The sequence below is a fragment of the Vigna angularis genome, chromosome 7, assembly GCF_016808095.1.
Source record: "Vigna angularis cultivar LongXiaoDou No.4 chromosome 7, ASM1680809v1, whole genome shotgun sequence".
Classification (NCBI taxonomy): domain Eukaryota; kingdom Viridiplantae; phylum Streptophyta; class Magnoliopsida; order Fabales; family Fabaceae; genus Vigna; species Vigna angularis.
This window is the reverse complement of record NC_068976.1, coordinates 16,639,274-16,654,548: the sequence shown is the minus strand read 5'-3', so window position 1 is coordinate 16,654,548 and position 15,275 is coordinate 16,639,274. Positions and strand designations below refer to the sequence as shown.

At 32.3% G+C, this 15,275-nt stretch overlaps 2 protein-coding genes across 2 annotated transcripts; both read left to right on the top strand.

Moving 5' to 3' along the window:
• Positions 1-2,356: 2,356 nt before the first annotated feature.
• On the top strand, positions 2,357-6,114 carry LOC108337043 (glucose-1-phosphate adenylyltransferase large subunit 1). Its single transcript, XM_052880654.1, has 14 exons — positions 2,357-2,566; positions 2,813-2,935; positions 3,104-3,277; positions 3,398-3,490; positions 3,579-3,662; positions 3,786-3,841; positions 4,046-4,139; positions 4,239-4,424; positions 4,523-4,603; positions 4,882-4,968; positions 5,051-5,155; positions 5,278-5,384; positions 5,623-5,683; positions 5,768-6,114. The coding sequence occupies exons 1-14, from the start codon at positions 2,357-2,359 to the stop codon at positions 5,867-5,869; spliced, it is 1,563 nt and encodes a 520-aa protein (XP_052736614.1). The 3' UTR covers positions 5,870-6,114.
• Positions 6,115-11,352: 5,238 nt separating this feature from the next.
• On the top strand, positions 11,353-15,101 carry LOC108337134 (glucose-1-phosphate adenylyltransferase large subunit 1). The gene is made up of 14 exons (XM_017573592.2): positions 11,353-11,645; positions 11,864-11,962; positions 12,195-12,368; positions 12,489-12,581; positions 12,672-12,755; positions 12,867-12,922; positions 13,094-13,187; positions 13,287-13,472; positions 13,571-13,651; positions 13,739-13,825; positions 14,243-14,347; positions 14,470-14,576; positions 14,743-14,803; positions 14,883-15,101. The coding sequence occupies exons 1-14, from the start codon at positions 11,421-11,423 to the stop codon at positions 14,982-14,984; spliced, it is 1,554 nt and encodes a 517-aa protein (XP_017429081.2). The 5' UTR covers positions 11,353-11,420; the 3' UTR covers positions 14,985-15,101.
• The last annotated feature ends 174 nt before the right edge of the window (positions 15,102-15,275 follow it).

Below are 15,275 nucleotides of genomic sequence, written 5' to 3'. Positions count from 1 at the left end.
ATATTAAAATTGATATGTTATAATAAACTATGAAAAAGTTATTACTCTTCTTAAACTGTCCAACCGGACAATTCAAGATTCAATACTTGTAAATTATTATTACCATCTCCTTTATTTTCATTTGTAAAAAGTACATTTGTTCAAAAAGTCTGGAGATAGTAAATAATTTTTGTATTGAATCTCAAACGGGAAACTAAGGCTAAATTACAACAACAAACAATATATTGAAGCAAACAACTCATGATTTCCAACCTTAAACTTTATCTAATCAACAAATCAACCAATTTAATACAATAACCATTATACCAATGTAATCATCAAATAACAATAACAAATATATCAATATCCCAACAACAATTATCAAACAAATATCAAAACTTTATAATCAAATAACTATATAATTCTATTTCTAATTTTATTAATAATTCTAATTCTAATTCTATTCATCACCACTATAACATCTCACAACAATTATTATCAAACAAATACCAAAATTTTATTATCAAATAATTCTATAATTGCTACTATGGCCAATATATCAATCTCTCATCCATTATTATCAATCAAACAATAAATTTACTACCAAAGTCGAATATATTCAACTAACCGTGAAATGCGCGTAAGAAATGCAAGCGGACGATTGAGGCACGGTGGCAAACTGTGACCGGTGGCGGCTGCAGTGACGGAGTGTGACCGGCGCAGGCAGCAGCGTCGTCGGAGGCAGCAGGGAGGCGGCAACGTCGTCGGAGGCAGCAGCGTTCTCGGAGGTGGCAGCGTTGTCGGAGGTAGCGCACAGTGAGAGGACACTGTCGTGGACGGTTGAGGCCGGAGAAGGAGAGCAAACGAAAGCAAGACCGCGGAGGGGGAGTGGCGGCAACGAAATCGCAGTGGAAGAGGAACAGTGAGTGAAGAACGAAACTCGCGTGAAGAAGAAGAAGCGTTGCCTGGGAAAATATAAAACGGAATTTACCTCGGTTAACCAAAAAACCGAGTCAGAAAGGACTCTACGGCTTCAGTTATATGCCAGACCGCGGCATAAACATTCCAGTAAATTCAATTTTTGAAAATAAATTTGGCTATATGCCTCGGTTTTCCGCCAACCCGAGGCGGAAAGTCCTCTACGGCTTCGGTTTCTAGCAACCGAGGCAGTAGCCTGATAAACTGAAGGGACATTCAGAAGAAGCAGTTCACAGTGGTCAGAAGTGGTCAGAAGAAGTCAGATGATCAGACATCGATACGACCTTGGTTCTTAGTACTAACCGAGGCCATAGCACTGTTTCGAAAAGGTTGTCAGTGGCAGCAGGGCAACGTGGCAGGAAAAGCAGGGTATACTGCCTCGGTTGGAAGTGCTAACCGAGGCAGTATCGTTGTCCTAAAAAAGTGAGCAGTTGAAACGTCTAAATGTGTAATTTTCTTAAACGTATATGCTTCGGTTGCCTCGACGAACCGAGGCAGTATGGAGAGTAGGCTTCGGTTATGTTCGAACCGAGGCATATAAGATCATTCAGAATTACAGAAATGCCACCGCGTTGGAATACGCTTCGGTTTTGACAAAACCGAAGCGTAATGGGCGAAGTTAAATCTACTTTTTTTACTAGTAGTTATATAATCAGTTAGATAAGTTTAGAAAATTCATTCAAATTTTCATTTAGAGCACTAAATTTTCATTTTAAAACATCGAAGGATGTAGTCAGTTTAGAAATCTCATTCTAATAACTTTTTTTGAAACATATATTTCATTTATTTTAGAAAGTTCTTAGTAAAATATATTTAATGTAAGAATGCTTCTTAATATTCATACTAAAATATTATATATATATATATATATATATATATATATATATATATATTATATAGAAAAAAATTCTAAAATAAATTTCATGTGTTTCAAAAATCTTATTCTAAAAATTCCAAAATATTTATTGTTGAAAGTTTTCATAATATATATTATAGTCATTTTTAAAATGAAGTAAAAGTCCAAATAATTATGTTAAAATTTTAACCCAGTTCTATCACAATTATTAAAAAGAGATGTCAATATTTAGAACTGTTTTTCTCTAAGACAAAAATAAGTTTAAGGAAGTTAAAGAACATGTAAAAAAACAGAAAGGTTTTGTTAATATCCCTGATTCCTCGTAACATAATTGTATAGCATGTAATGAGTCAGGAACTACAGAAAGTTCTGCCATTTTTTTCGCTGGTATACAATGACGACTCATTTGGCAATGGATCTCCAACAAACTTCATATATATATATTTGGTCACTTGCAGATGAATAGAAAGGCCAAAACTTAGATTTCACTCACTGCATTGTTTAGCTGCTTCTGAAGAGTGTGGGTTTTGTGTTAAAGAGAACATGATGAATGCAACCATTGCAACTTCCGATGCAAGTCTCATAGCTAACAAGGGCTTTGGGATAAAAAGAACAAGCTTCTGGGGTGAGAGCACGAAGGGAAATCTTAACGTAAGATTTCCGAATACTAAACCATGGAAGAGTTTTAAGGCTGCATGTTCTAAGTCTGGCATTGCACGCGCTGTTTACACTGACCTCGACCAAGAGTATCCGGTAATGACCTATATGCATGTTTCAATGATGAAAAAATGTTCATATTTTCATTAAGAGTATTAAATTATTCAGTAACTTTTCTTTATATATATTAAAATGGTAGACTTACGTGTGTTTTTTTGTCATCTGATGTGAGTGACAGACATGTTGGTGCATGAGATGTTTTCGTTTTGGTTACTGTTGTTGTTTGGTTTGTTGGTTCTTTTGGATGCTAAATACTAATGTTGGGTTTGATTTTTCCCTTAGGCATTGGAGCGATCAGCTTTTCAGAGTCCAAAGGCAAACCCTGAAAATGTAGCTGCCATCATATTGGGTGGAGGTGCTGGAACTCGACTCTTTCCTCTTACCCGCACAAGAGCCAAGCCCGCTGTATGGTTTTCTAATTTATATAAACTTCTTTAGAGTTTTTTGTTTTGAATTTTGAGACACGGATGCATGCACTAACGTAAAGGATTCTCATCACAGTTCTTCCTTCAAGCAGTTGCAGGATTTCTGAATGTGATGATATATATATATTAATAATTATCAATTTTGCAGGTTCCCATTGGAGGGAGTTACAGACTCATAGATATTCCGATGAGCAATTGCATCAACAGTGGCATCAGGAAAGTGTACGTTTTAACTCAGTTCAACTCTTGCTCTCTCAATGCCCACCTGTCTCGCACCTATAATTTTGGAAATGGAGTGAACTTTGGAGGTGGTTTTGTGGAGGTAAGTTGTTTGAAAAAAAGAGTGAGATTTGAAATGGATTTGATAAACAAGTTTGAAGAAATTTATCAGTGAATCTAATCTACCTTACTGATCAAAGTTGGAGTAATTTACATGAAACAGGTCTTGGCTGCTACTCAAACTCCTGGAGAATCTGGGAGCAAATGGTTCCAAGGAACAGCCGATGCAGTGAGACAATTTACCTGGGTTTTTGAGGTAGATATTTTGAATGCTACATGCATCTATGCTAAAATTGCTTATTTAGTAACCATAAAATGAATGTGTGTGTATGATTATCATGCAGGATGCCAAGAACAAGAATATTGAAAACATAATGATAATTTCTGGTGACCATCTTTGCCGGATGGACTATATGCAGCTTGTGGAGGTACAACTTAATTTCTCAGCTAAAATTACATCTATTGTATATAGTTCATGAGAATTGTGCTTACAGAAACATTCAGTGACCAATTTCTAAAACTAATACTAATTGATGATGACTATGCTTCAGAAACACAGTGAGAACAATGCTGATATCACAGTTTCATGTGTACCTATGGATGAAAGGTATGCAAAAGAGTATATGTACTGATATAGATAATTTTTACACGGTTTGAAAATCTTTACATTGAAAATGCATTTAACTTGATCTCTATGAAAAATCTGTGAAGTTTGCTTTTATCACAAAAAACAATCAAGGAAAACCACCTTATTAAATGTCTTTCAGAAACAATAAACTGTTGGAGTTAACCAATGTTAGCTATCTTGCAGCGGTGCATCTGATCATGGGCTGATGAAAATTGATAGAAAGGGAATGATTACAGAGTTTGTAGGTAAACCAAATGAAGTAGACGTGAACGCAATGGTACATTATCTCTGCCTTAACTCTCACATTTCCGACCCATTTATTCAATGAAATATGAAGTGTTCAAAGCTAATTCACTGTCACGTTTGATAACTGCAGCGTGTTGATACCACTCTCCTAGGCTTAAGTGCAGAAGAAGCAGAGAAACATCCTTTCCTTTCTCCAATGGGTGTTTTTGTATTCAGAACTGAAGTCCTGCTGAAACTGCTAAGGTGGAGCTGTCCTTCCGGCAATGACTTAGAATCTGAAATCATCCCATCTTCTTTGAGGGACCACAAAGTCCAAGTGAGAAACAATCCAAACCATGGAATTGAATGCTCTTATGTTAATGAAGTTAAACTCCTTTCTGTTCTTGATGCTTCTGTTTCTGTTTGTATTTTCAGGCATATATGTTCAAGAATTACTGGAAAGATATTGGAACTATCAAGTCCTTCTTTGAAGCCAATCTGGCCCTAACAGAACAGGTTTGTTTCCTCTATTTGTAATTCTTAATTTGAAGTTTATTTCAGCCAATTCCAATAGTTTACTGCAACTGATTAGCCAAGAATTAAAGTTAATCTCAATTCAATTTAAAAACAATTTGAATCTTTCACTCTTTAGAACACTTGAAGTAGAATATACAGAGCCCAAGTTTGTGTTAATCTTTATAATATTGAGCTTGATAATATTTGCAGAAAGCAATGCTATTATCACGTTTTCCTTTTCAACATTCTGATATATGTACTGGTTTTATAATTTGTAGACTCCAAGATTTGAATTCTATGATCAGAAGAGGCCATTCTTCACTTCCCCAAGAAACAACCCACCCACTAGAGCAATAAAATGCAGGGTAAGAGGGAAAACTTTTACTGGTTTGCTTCTTCTTTTTTATGCTATTACAGCAAATGAATAACTGAACTTGGTTTTTTCAGATTGTGGATGCAATTATTTCTCATGGCTGTTACTTGAATCATTGTAAAGTTCAACATTCTATTGTTGGTTTGCGCTCACGTTTAGAGGCTGGTTCAGAGCTTCAAGTAAGCTTATTCTGCACTTTTTCTCTGCATCATGAATGGTTATACTTGTCACAATTGAAAATCGGTGGGGTAGAAGGAAGGTGCATTTTACACATCTTTTCCATGACCCTCTGAATATGCAGGATACCATGATGATGGGTGCTGACTCCTATCAAACTGATTCTGAAATTGCAACTCTGCTGGAAACGGGAAAGGTTCCAATTGGTGTTGGAGAGAATACTAAAATCAGGTACCATAATGTCACTTAAATGATCATTATCTGGTATGTCAAATGTTACCTATAATTGGTATAGATGTCATTGCTTTAATAGATGAAGTCTTACGAGTCGGTTTTCGTGGGATTTCTTTAATGGATGAAGCCTGACAAATCATTTTTGTAAAGTTTAATTAGGCTTAAAATCTACCTCTTAACCTTTATAAGTTTTAGTTTTTGATTTATGCTGATTTCCTGCTCCAATATTTTTAAGGAAATGCATCATTGACAAGAATGCTAAGATTGGAAGAAACGTGATCATTGCCAATGCTGATGTAAGTGTTGCTTGAAAAACTCAAACTTGGTATTTCACTATCCAACATTTGTTTGTTGATTCGGTTTTTTGGATGAGTCCACAGGGTGTTGAAGAAGCTGACAGGCCTGAAGAGGGATTCTACATTAGGTCTGGCATTGTAGTTGTAGTGAAGAATGCAACAATCAAACATGGAACAGTGATCTGAAGGAGTTTGTTGCAGTGATTTCAGAATCCATTCAATCTCTCGAAGTAGGATTCGAACCTACGACTAGTCAGTTAACAGCCGACTGCTTTATCACTGAGCTACTGAGCAACACCGGGAAATTCGATCTAATAGAGTTCAATTTCCGTTCTCAACCCATGACTAATAGAAACTCGAAGTTTTCTTCGTAACTCGTCAAATTTATTCACAGCGGCTCCCTTCCATGCTTCATTTTATTGGGAACCTCAAACTCGCTTTATTTCATTATATTACATCCATAAACTAATTTCATTCATTTCATATTCCTATATTTGGTGTTATTGAGATAAGAAATGTTGTTTCTATTTCTAATCTATCTATTTCTATAAATGGAAAATTATGCAAAATTTAAAATTAAAAAATCGTTATATAATAATCTAAAAATTGCAATAGAAAAGAAAAAGAGAGGTTTGAGATGATTTTTTAATCTTTTATACTGGAAAATCTAATATGTGGTCAAGTTATGTAGTAAGTCTTAGTTTGAATAAATAGTTTATGTTGCTTTGTTTCTATCAAAAGTAATCTCTCCATACCTAACTATTTTATTAACTTATTATCTTTTAAAATATCAAAATACTTTTTTTATTTTATTCTTAATACTTGTCTAGATTTTTTTAGTATTGAATAAAAAGGAAAACATAGAAATTTATTCAATGATTTTTTTTCTGAAAAGATCGAAGAAGATATTAAATTTTTTCTTACACAAAACATTTTTTATGAAAAAAAGAACTGAGTATTTTAGTAAAATTAAGAAAATATTTATATTTTTAACAAAGTTATAGCAACCTCTTGTTACAAAATTTACAAAAATTTGTAAAATGTTAGAAAATTCTTAAACTCGGATCACCCTTCGTGTAAACATGTTGTTATTTTTTCAATTTTATTTTACTGTTTTATTCCTTTAGTAACTACATTTTTAAACTCAAATACTTATTTCTAAATAATAAAAAACCTATTTAATAATAAAATGTATTCAAATTATTTATTTTTAATAAAAATTATTTTATAATTTAATACATTTTTTCTAGAGTAAAAAAAAAACACTTACACGTATACGTTTCCACTAGTATTTATTATTGTGTTAAAATGAAGATATAAAAGTTATTTTGAAAACTAAAAGGTAGTTTATATTAAAGTCAATTAATTAGTGAAATAGTTTATGTATGAAATATGGTATCAAAAGAGCTGAATTATACCAGACAACATTGAACAATTAATATAAAATCATCTATAATAATAATAAGGATAATAACTAAAGATTTATATTTCTTTCTAATCTTTCAATATCAAAAAATTTGAAAATTTAAATTCAGTATTTCCTTTAAATAATTTAAACTTATTTGGCAAAATTATTTACATTCTAGCAATAATTTTGAATTTTTAATACATAAACAAGAACTTTGAAAAAATATTTGAAAACTTAATAACACCAAAATGTTATTAATTCATTTTTGCATACCAAAAAACTTAAATAGTATTATAGATGATGAACATGGAGACACTTATAATTTATCTTTCATGCACAGATATAATGTCTAAGATTAAAGCGCTTTGTGTTAATAATGTTACAAAGTCTTGTCTCAGTTTCTAACTTGCTTTACTTTAGTGTTATCAATGGAGAATTTCTTCATCCTGATTCTGTTTAGCTTTTGAGACTCTTGAGCAATCAAAGTAGCAGTTGAGCTATTCTCATCTAAGAGCACTTCATAGCCATCTTTAAAAGAATCCATTCCTTCTGCTAAAAGATGCCAAAACAAGCCACCAGTTGCTGCACCACCATCACTTGCTGATGAATAGATTGAGGAATAAACCAAGTTGAAAAATTCATCCCTTATTCTAATTGACTCACTGCTCATGTTTCTCACTGACACTCCAAACTCAGCAAACAGAACTGGTTTCTCAATAATAATCTGTGCATCTTGTATGTGATCATTCACCCATCGAACCAAAAACAAGGTTTGTTCTTCATTGCTTGATTCCGGTAACCTGTGTTAAAAAATACACTCAGATATTTTTTAATACCTATATATTTTCGTATCACTTAAACCTTAAAATATATAGGATTAACATTAGGTGTAACCCTTTTTCTCTTTATGCAATCATTAGTACAAAAACAACATGTGTTTAACGTTGAATCACTGAATAGCCAACCTTAAAAATGAGCGAAGATATTTATGTAAATAAATACAATTATTAAACGTCATTTAGAATTGTAATTCGACGTAAAAGGATATAAAATGCGGAATGCCCTTTAAATTCGACATCAAAAGGTTTAGTGAATTCATTAAAAATTTGACCGGAAGATTGAAAATTCATTCATTTTATCTTAGCGTGCGATATCCTCTTTTCTTCTCAAACTTTTCTCGAACGAAGTGTAACGAGTATCACATGTAATCTTTCTTTCATTTTCATTTGATACAAATACATGTTAATTAACTACTTTATGTATGATTTTAGTTTGTTTTAACCGATTATTTTCGTGTTTTTGTCCTTCATAGGCATATTTTGTTTTCTCTCTCACCGGTTACGAAACTTTATTCCGATGAACCCACTTTTTGAATGTTGGTTTTCGTTTTCGTTTTGAAGAACTTATGTGTTGAACTTGTTTTTTGTTTTTTTGTTCAACATGTTTGTTGTTGTTGTTTGATTGAACTTGTTTTTTGTTGTTTGATTGAACTTGTTTGTTGTTGATTATTATTGTTTGTTGTTGATTATTATTGTTTGTTGTTGATACTACATTACGGCTTTGTTCACTTGAATGGATTTGGGGAAAAGTGATTGAGGGGATTTGAGAGAATTTGAAGGTAAAGTTTTTTGTTTTTTACTTGAGTGGATTTGGAGGTAAATGAGAATGAATTTCGAAATAAAATTTTTTAATCTGTCATGTCAATCAAATCATACACTAATTCTCACAAACTTTACTTCCAAATTCACTCTCACTTACCTCCAAATCCATTCAAAATAATAAACAACAACAAAATTTACTTTTAAATCCTCTCAAATCCCCTCAATCACTCTCTTCAAAATCCATTCAATTGAACAAGGCCTACATGTTCATAGTTCATGCTTTATAAAATACCAAAAACTGAAATTTGTTGTTTTTCTGTTTTTCAAATTTCGTAAAGTTGTAAAAAAGGATGACAATTAATTAAAAAAATTGATTAACGTCAAATGTCGAATTTTTTAAATTCAACATCAATTTAACGTCTCCTAATATAACGTTGTTAATGATTTCGCTATTAAAAGTCTAAAATATTCGGCGTTGTACGCGATTTTTGTACTAGTAAATTATATTACAAACGATATCTATATCCAATTATCCGAATACAATGCTGATATATATCAATTTAAATTATTCAAGTAATTTAAACAATTTAATTTTTTATTTTTTATTTTAATTTTAATTTTTGACAGGTTGAAAACTTCAATCTAATTCATAGCTTTAAACTCATTTTTTTTACTTTGCATAATCAGTTGACATTATTTGAGTGAATTTTTTTTAATATTTAATAATTGTGACAAACGTTTATTAGAGTGAAAATTAAATTAAATATACAATTAATCTTAAAAGAATCACTTTTATTTTAATAAATACAGTGACAATTAGTAAAAACTTACATGAATAATTATCCTAATTATTAATTAATTTAAAATAAAAATAATGAAATTAAACTATTTATATGAAAACTATAATTTGTTTTATTATTATAATAAAACCAAATACATCAATACTTATGGTAATTATTCTTATATATATAATTATACAAAATGGACATTAAATTATTAAAGGCAACAAAAAGGAGATTTTTCTGTTTCGACTTTTAAATATTTGTTTCCAATAATATAATTTAGTAATAAAATCTGACAGAGATATGTTCAAATTAATTTGACACATTAACTACTACACGACTACTTCATTACCTATAATACCATATATAGTAATTAATTTTGACACATTAACTACAACACTACTCTATCATCATCATCATGGTCTCCTAGAGTAAATAGATTTAGCCATTTTTTTTCAAGAGAAAGAAATAACATATCTAATGTCGAGAAAAGCTGATGAACTATTAATTATGGTACATTAATTTGACTCATTAACCAAAACATTACCTCATCATTATGTCAAAAAGTTATTACACGTATATACTTAGCCTATTTCTTATTGAGGACAAGGCAAAGAAAAAAAGGCAAAGTCACGAGGCCACAAATACGAAACATCATCTTTATCTCACATGGAACCAAATCCTAAATGTAAACCCCACGAGACAAGACCATCATCACCAGTTAACAACACAATACACAACCATAGAAGACCAAATTTGTCGTGCTGAGAGAATAATACATTCAATAAAAATGTTATTCTTTCTAACGTACTTTTCTTAATACACTCCTCTTTTAGCAATTATAATTTATTAAAAATTATAAATTAGGATAAATATTCTTAATAAGTCAATTTTAAAATTAATTCAACTTTTTAAAATTGGTTTATAATATAAGATTTTGTTTGTAAAACTAACTTATAACAGATTCAAACGTAGAACTAGACTTTAATGGATTATTTGATAACAGATTCAATAAACTTAAAAATTAATAAATCTTTGTTAAAATAGATTTTGGAGGAATATTATATGAGTAAATAAATTTTAAATTTAATCCAATTTTATATAAATAACTTGTAAGCTAATAGTTGTGCTCATATATATAATAAAAACTTGTTTTATCGTGAAAAATTTATTAAATAAACAAGATAGAACAATCTAAAATTATATTTTTTAATTAATAAATTTTAATTCATGAAATAATATTCTCTAACTTATGGAGATTGCTATTGTGATCCACAACGCGTAAGAGAAATCAATAGCAATAATGTGAAATGAACAGTGTGGTAGGGTTGTAAGTTGTAACCCTATCACAAGATGAAAAATAACATATGCATAAAAAAAAAAGAAAATAGTTTTTTTTATGAGAAAATGGCAAGATATTTGCATTGTGGCAATATAATGCAAGAGAAATGTAGTTTTCAGGATGGGATAAGCATATTCGTCGTTATCCCAAAGAAGAAAAAAAAGGCAAAGTTAAAACATATATAAAGAATTAAAAAATAAATAAATAAATTACATACTAGGTACAAAATTGTGGTACGACAAAGGTACGTGACACATTTGACTTGAGAAGTGTAACTATCTGACATTTGTGGTTTCAATAATTGACATTTTATTTCGTATTAAAAAGAGATGTAGAACAGATGTTTTTTTAAGACAAAAACAAGTTTAAGGAAGTTAAAGAACACGTAGAAAGGTTATGTTAATATCCTGATTCCTCGTAACATAATTATATAGCATGTAATGAGTCAGGAACTATAGAAAGTTCTGCCATTTTTTTCTGGTATATAATGACGACTCATTTGGCAATGGGTCTCCAACAAACTTCTATATATTTGGTCAAGAAGTAATAGACAGGCCAAGCTTGATTTTACTCAGTGCATTGTGGGTTTTGTGTGAAAGAGAACATGATGAATGCAACCATGGCAACTCCCAATGCAAGTCGTAATATCATAGCTAAGAAAAGGTTTGGGATAAAAAGAACAAGTTCAGGCTTGTGGGGTGAGAGCACGAAGGGAAGTCTTAACGTAAGATTTCCGAATACAAAACCATGCAAGAGTTTTAAGGCTGCAAGTTCTAAGTCTGGAATTGCACGCGCTGTTTACAGTCCCGAACTCGACCAAGAGTATCCGGTAATAACCTATATGCATGTTTCAATGATGAAAAAATGTTCATATTTTCATGAAATGTATTAAATTATTCAATAACTTTTCTTTATAGACTTACGTGTGTTTTTTGTCATCTGATGTGAGTGACATGTTGGTGCATGAGATGTTTTCGTTTTGGTTAATGTTGCTTGGTTTGTTGGTTCTTTTGGATGCTAAATACTACCGTTGGGTTTGATTTTCAGAGTCCAAAGGTAAACCCTGAAAACGTAGCTGCCATCATATTGGGTGGAGGTGCTGGAACTCGACTCTTTCCTCTTACCCGCACAAGAGCCAAGCCCGCTGTATGGTTTTCTAATTTATATAAACTTCTTTAGAGGTTTTTGTTTTGAATTTTGAGACACGGGTGCATGCACTAACGTAAAGGATTCTCATCACAGTTCTTCCTTCAAGCAGTTGCAGGATTTCTGAATGTGCTGAAATATATATATATATATATATATATATATATATATGTGTGTGTGTGTGTGTGTGTGTGTGTGAGGAGATATTAATTAATAATTATCAATTTTGCAGGTTCCCATTGGAGGGAGTTACAGACTCATAGATATTCCTATGAGCAATTGCATCAACAGTGGCATCAGGAAAGTGTACGTTTTAACTCAGTTCAACTCTTGCTCCCTCAATGCTCACCTGTCTCGCACCTATAATTTTGGAAATGGAGTGAACTTTGGAGGTGGTTTTGTGGAGGTTAGTTGTTTGAAAAAAAGAGTAAGATTTGAAATGGATTTGACAAACAAGTTTGAAGAAATTTATCAGTGAATCTAATCTACCTCACTGATCAAAGTTGGAGTAATTTGCATGAAACAGGTCTTGGCTGCTACTCAAACTCCTGGAGAATCTGGGAGCAAATGGTTCCAAGGAACAGCCGATGCAGTGAGACGATTTACCTGGGTTTTTGAGGTAGATATTTTGAATGCTACATGCATCTGTGCTAAAATTGCTTATTTAGTAACCATAAAATGAATGTGTGTGTGGATGATTATCATGCAGGATGCCAAGAACAAGAATATTGAACACATAATGATAATTTCTGGTGACCATCTTTGCCGGATGGACTATATGCAGCTTGTGGAGGTACAACTTAATTTCTCAGCTAAAATTACATCTATTGTATATAGTTCATGAGAACTGTGCTTACAGAAACATTCAATCACCAATTTCTAAAACTAATACTATATGCTTCAGACACACAATAAGAACAATGCTGATATCACAGTTTCATGTGTACCTATGGATGACAGGTATGTGTATGCAAAAGAGAGAATATGTACTGATATAGATAATTTTTACACAGTTTGAAAATCTTTACATTGAAAATGCATTAAACTTGATCTTTACAAAAAATCAGTGAAGTTTGCTTTTATTGCAAAAAACAATCAAGGAAAACCACCTTATTATGGGCTATCTTGTAGCGGTGCATCTGATCATGGGCTGATGAAAATTGATAGAAGGGGAATGATTACAGAGTTTGTAGGTAATCCAAATGAAGTAGATGTGAACGCAATGGTACATTAGCTCTGCCTTAACTCTCACATTTCCGACCCATTTATTCAATGAAATATGAAGTGTTCAAAGCTAATTCACTGTCACGTTTGATAACTGCAGCGTGTTGATACCACTCTCCTAGGCTTAAGTGAAGAAGAAGCAGAGAAATATCCTTTCCTTTCTCCAATGGGTGTTTTTGTATTCAGAACTGAGGTCCTGCTGAAACTGCTGAGGTGGAGCTGTCCTTCCTGCAATGACTTAGAATCTGAAATCATCCCATCTTCTTTGAGGGACCACAAAGTCCAAGTGAGAAACAATCCAAACCATGGAATTGAATGCTCTTATGCTAATGAAGTTAAACTCCTTTCTGTTCTTGATGCTTCTGTTTCTGTTTGTATTTTCAGGCATATATGTTCAAGAATTACTGGAAAGATATTGGAACTATCAAGTCCTTCTTTGAAGCCAATCTGGACCTAACAGAACAGGTTTATTTCCTCTATATGTAATTCTTAATTTGAAGTTTGTTTCAGCCAATTCCAATTGTTTACTGCAACTGGTTTTATTATTTGTAGTCTCCAAGATTTGAATTCTATGATCAGAAGAGGCCATTCTTCACTTCCCCAAGAAACAACCCACCCACTAGAGCAATAAAATGCAGGGTAAGAGTGAAAACTTTTACTGGTTTTCTTCCTGTTTTTATGCTATGTAAGAAGGGCAATGTAACAGTAACGCAATTTTGTGAAAATTGGAATGATGTTATAATAGCATTTCGTAAGCTTTTCTGTATTTGGTTCTTACATGAAATGTAGTACAATTCCCATGTAACAGAAAGTGACAAAAGCAAAGAAAGAGGAAGGCACAGAAAGAAATGAAAAATGCCAGAGAGAAGTAATGACAACACACACACCCTCTCTCCTCTAACGAACTTCTATTTAATGTGCTCTTACCTAATCATAATTTTTGAGCCTCACATTATTTCTCCTCACGCGCCTGTCTCCACGTGTCTCCTCACGCTCATGACCTTCCTTCGTTACATGCTATTACAAAAAATGAATAACTAAGCTTGGTTTTTGCAGATTGTGGATGCAATTATTTCTCATGGCTGTTACTTGAATCACTGTAAAGTTCAACATTCTATTGTTGGTTTGCGCTCACGTTTAGAGGCTGGTTCAGAGCTTCAGGTAAGCTTATTCTGCACTTTTTCTCTGCATCATGAATGGTTGTACTTGTCACAATTGAAAATCGGTGGGGTAGAAGGAAGGTGCATTTTTCACATCTTTTCCATGACCCTCTTAATATGCAGGATACCATGATGATGGGTGCTGACTGTTATCAAACTGATTCTGAAATTGCATCTCTGCTGGAAACGGGAAAGGTTCCAATTGGTGTTGGAGAGAATACCAAAATCAGGTACCGTGATGTCAGTTAATGATAATTGTGTCATATGTCAAATATTCTATTAATTATAATTTAGGAATTATCATAAATTTACGAATTAGACTTAAAATCTATTCCGTAAAAATTATAAATTTTTTGTTTCTAATTTATGCTGATTTCCTGTTCCAATATTTTGAAGGAAGTGCATCATTGACAAGAATGCCAAGATAGGAAGAAATGTAATCATTGCCAATGCTGATGTAAGTGTTGCTTGAAAAACTCGAACATGGTATTTCACTATCCAAGTTTGTTGATTCAGTTTTTTGGATGAGTTCACAGGGTGTTGAAGAAGCTGATAGGCCTGAAGAGGGATTCTACATTAGATCTGGCATTGTAGTTGTAGTGAGGAATGCAACAATCAAAGATGGAACAATGATATGAAGGAGTTTGTTGCAGTGATTTGAAGGAATTTGTTGCAGAAAATGTAGTAGGATTAGTTTGCTCCATTGTATACTCCAAGTTACACTTCATGTAGGAATTATTGGTTTGAATAAACAGTTTTTGTTGCTCTGTTTCAATCAAAGTTAATCTTTCCATACTTAACTATTATATTAACTTATTATTTTGTGTTAAATATTTTAGTTATTAACCGAATTTGTTTTTAGTCTATCTTTCAAAGTAAGATATATTTTAATTTTTCTGTTTAAAAAAAAGTTAATTTTTTATCCTCAC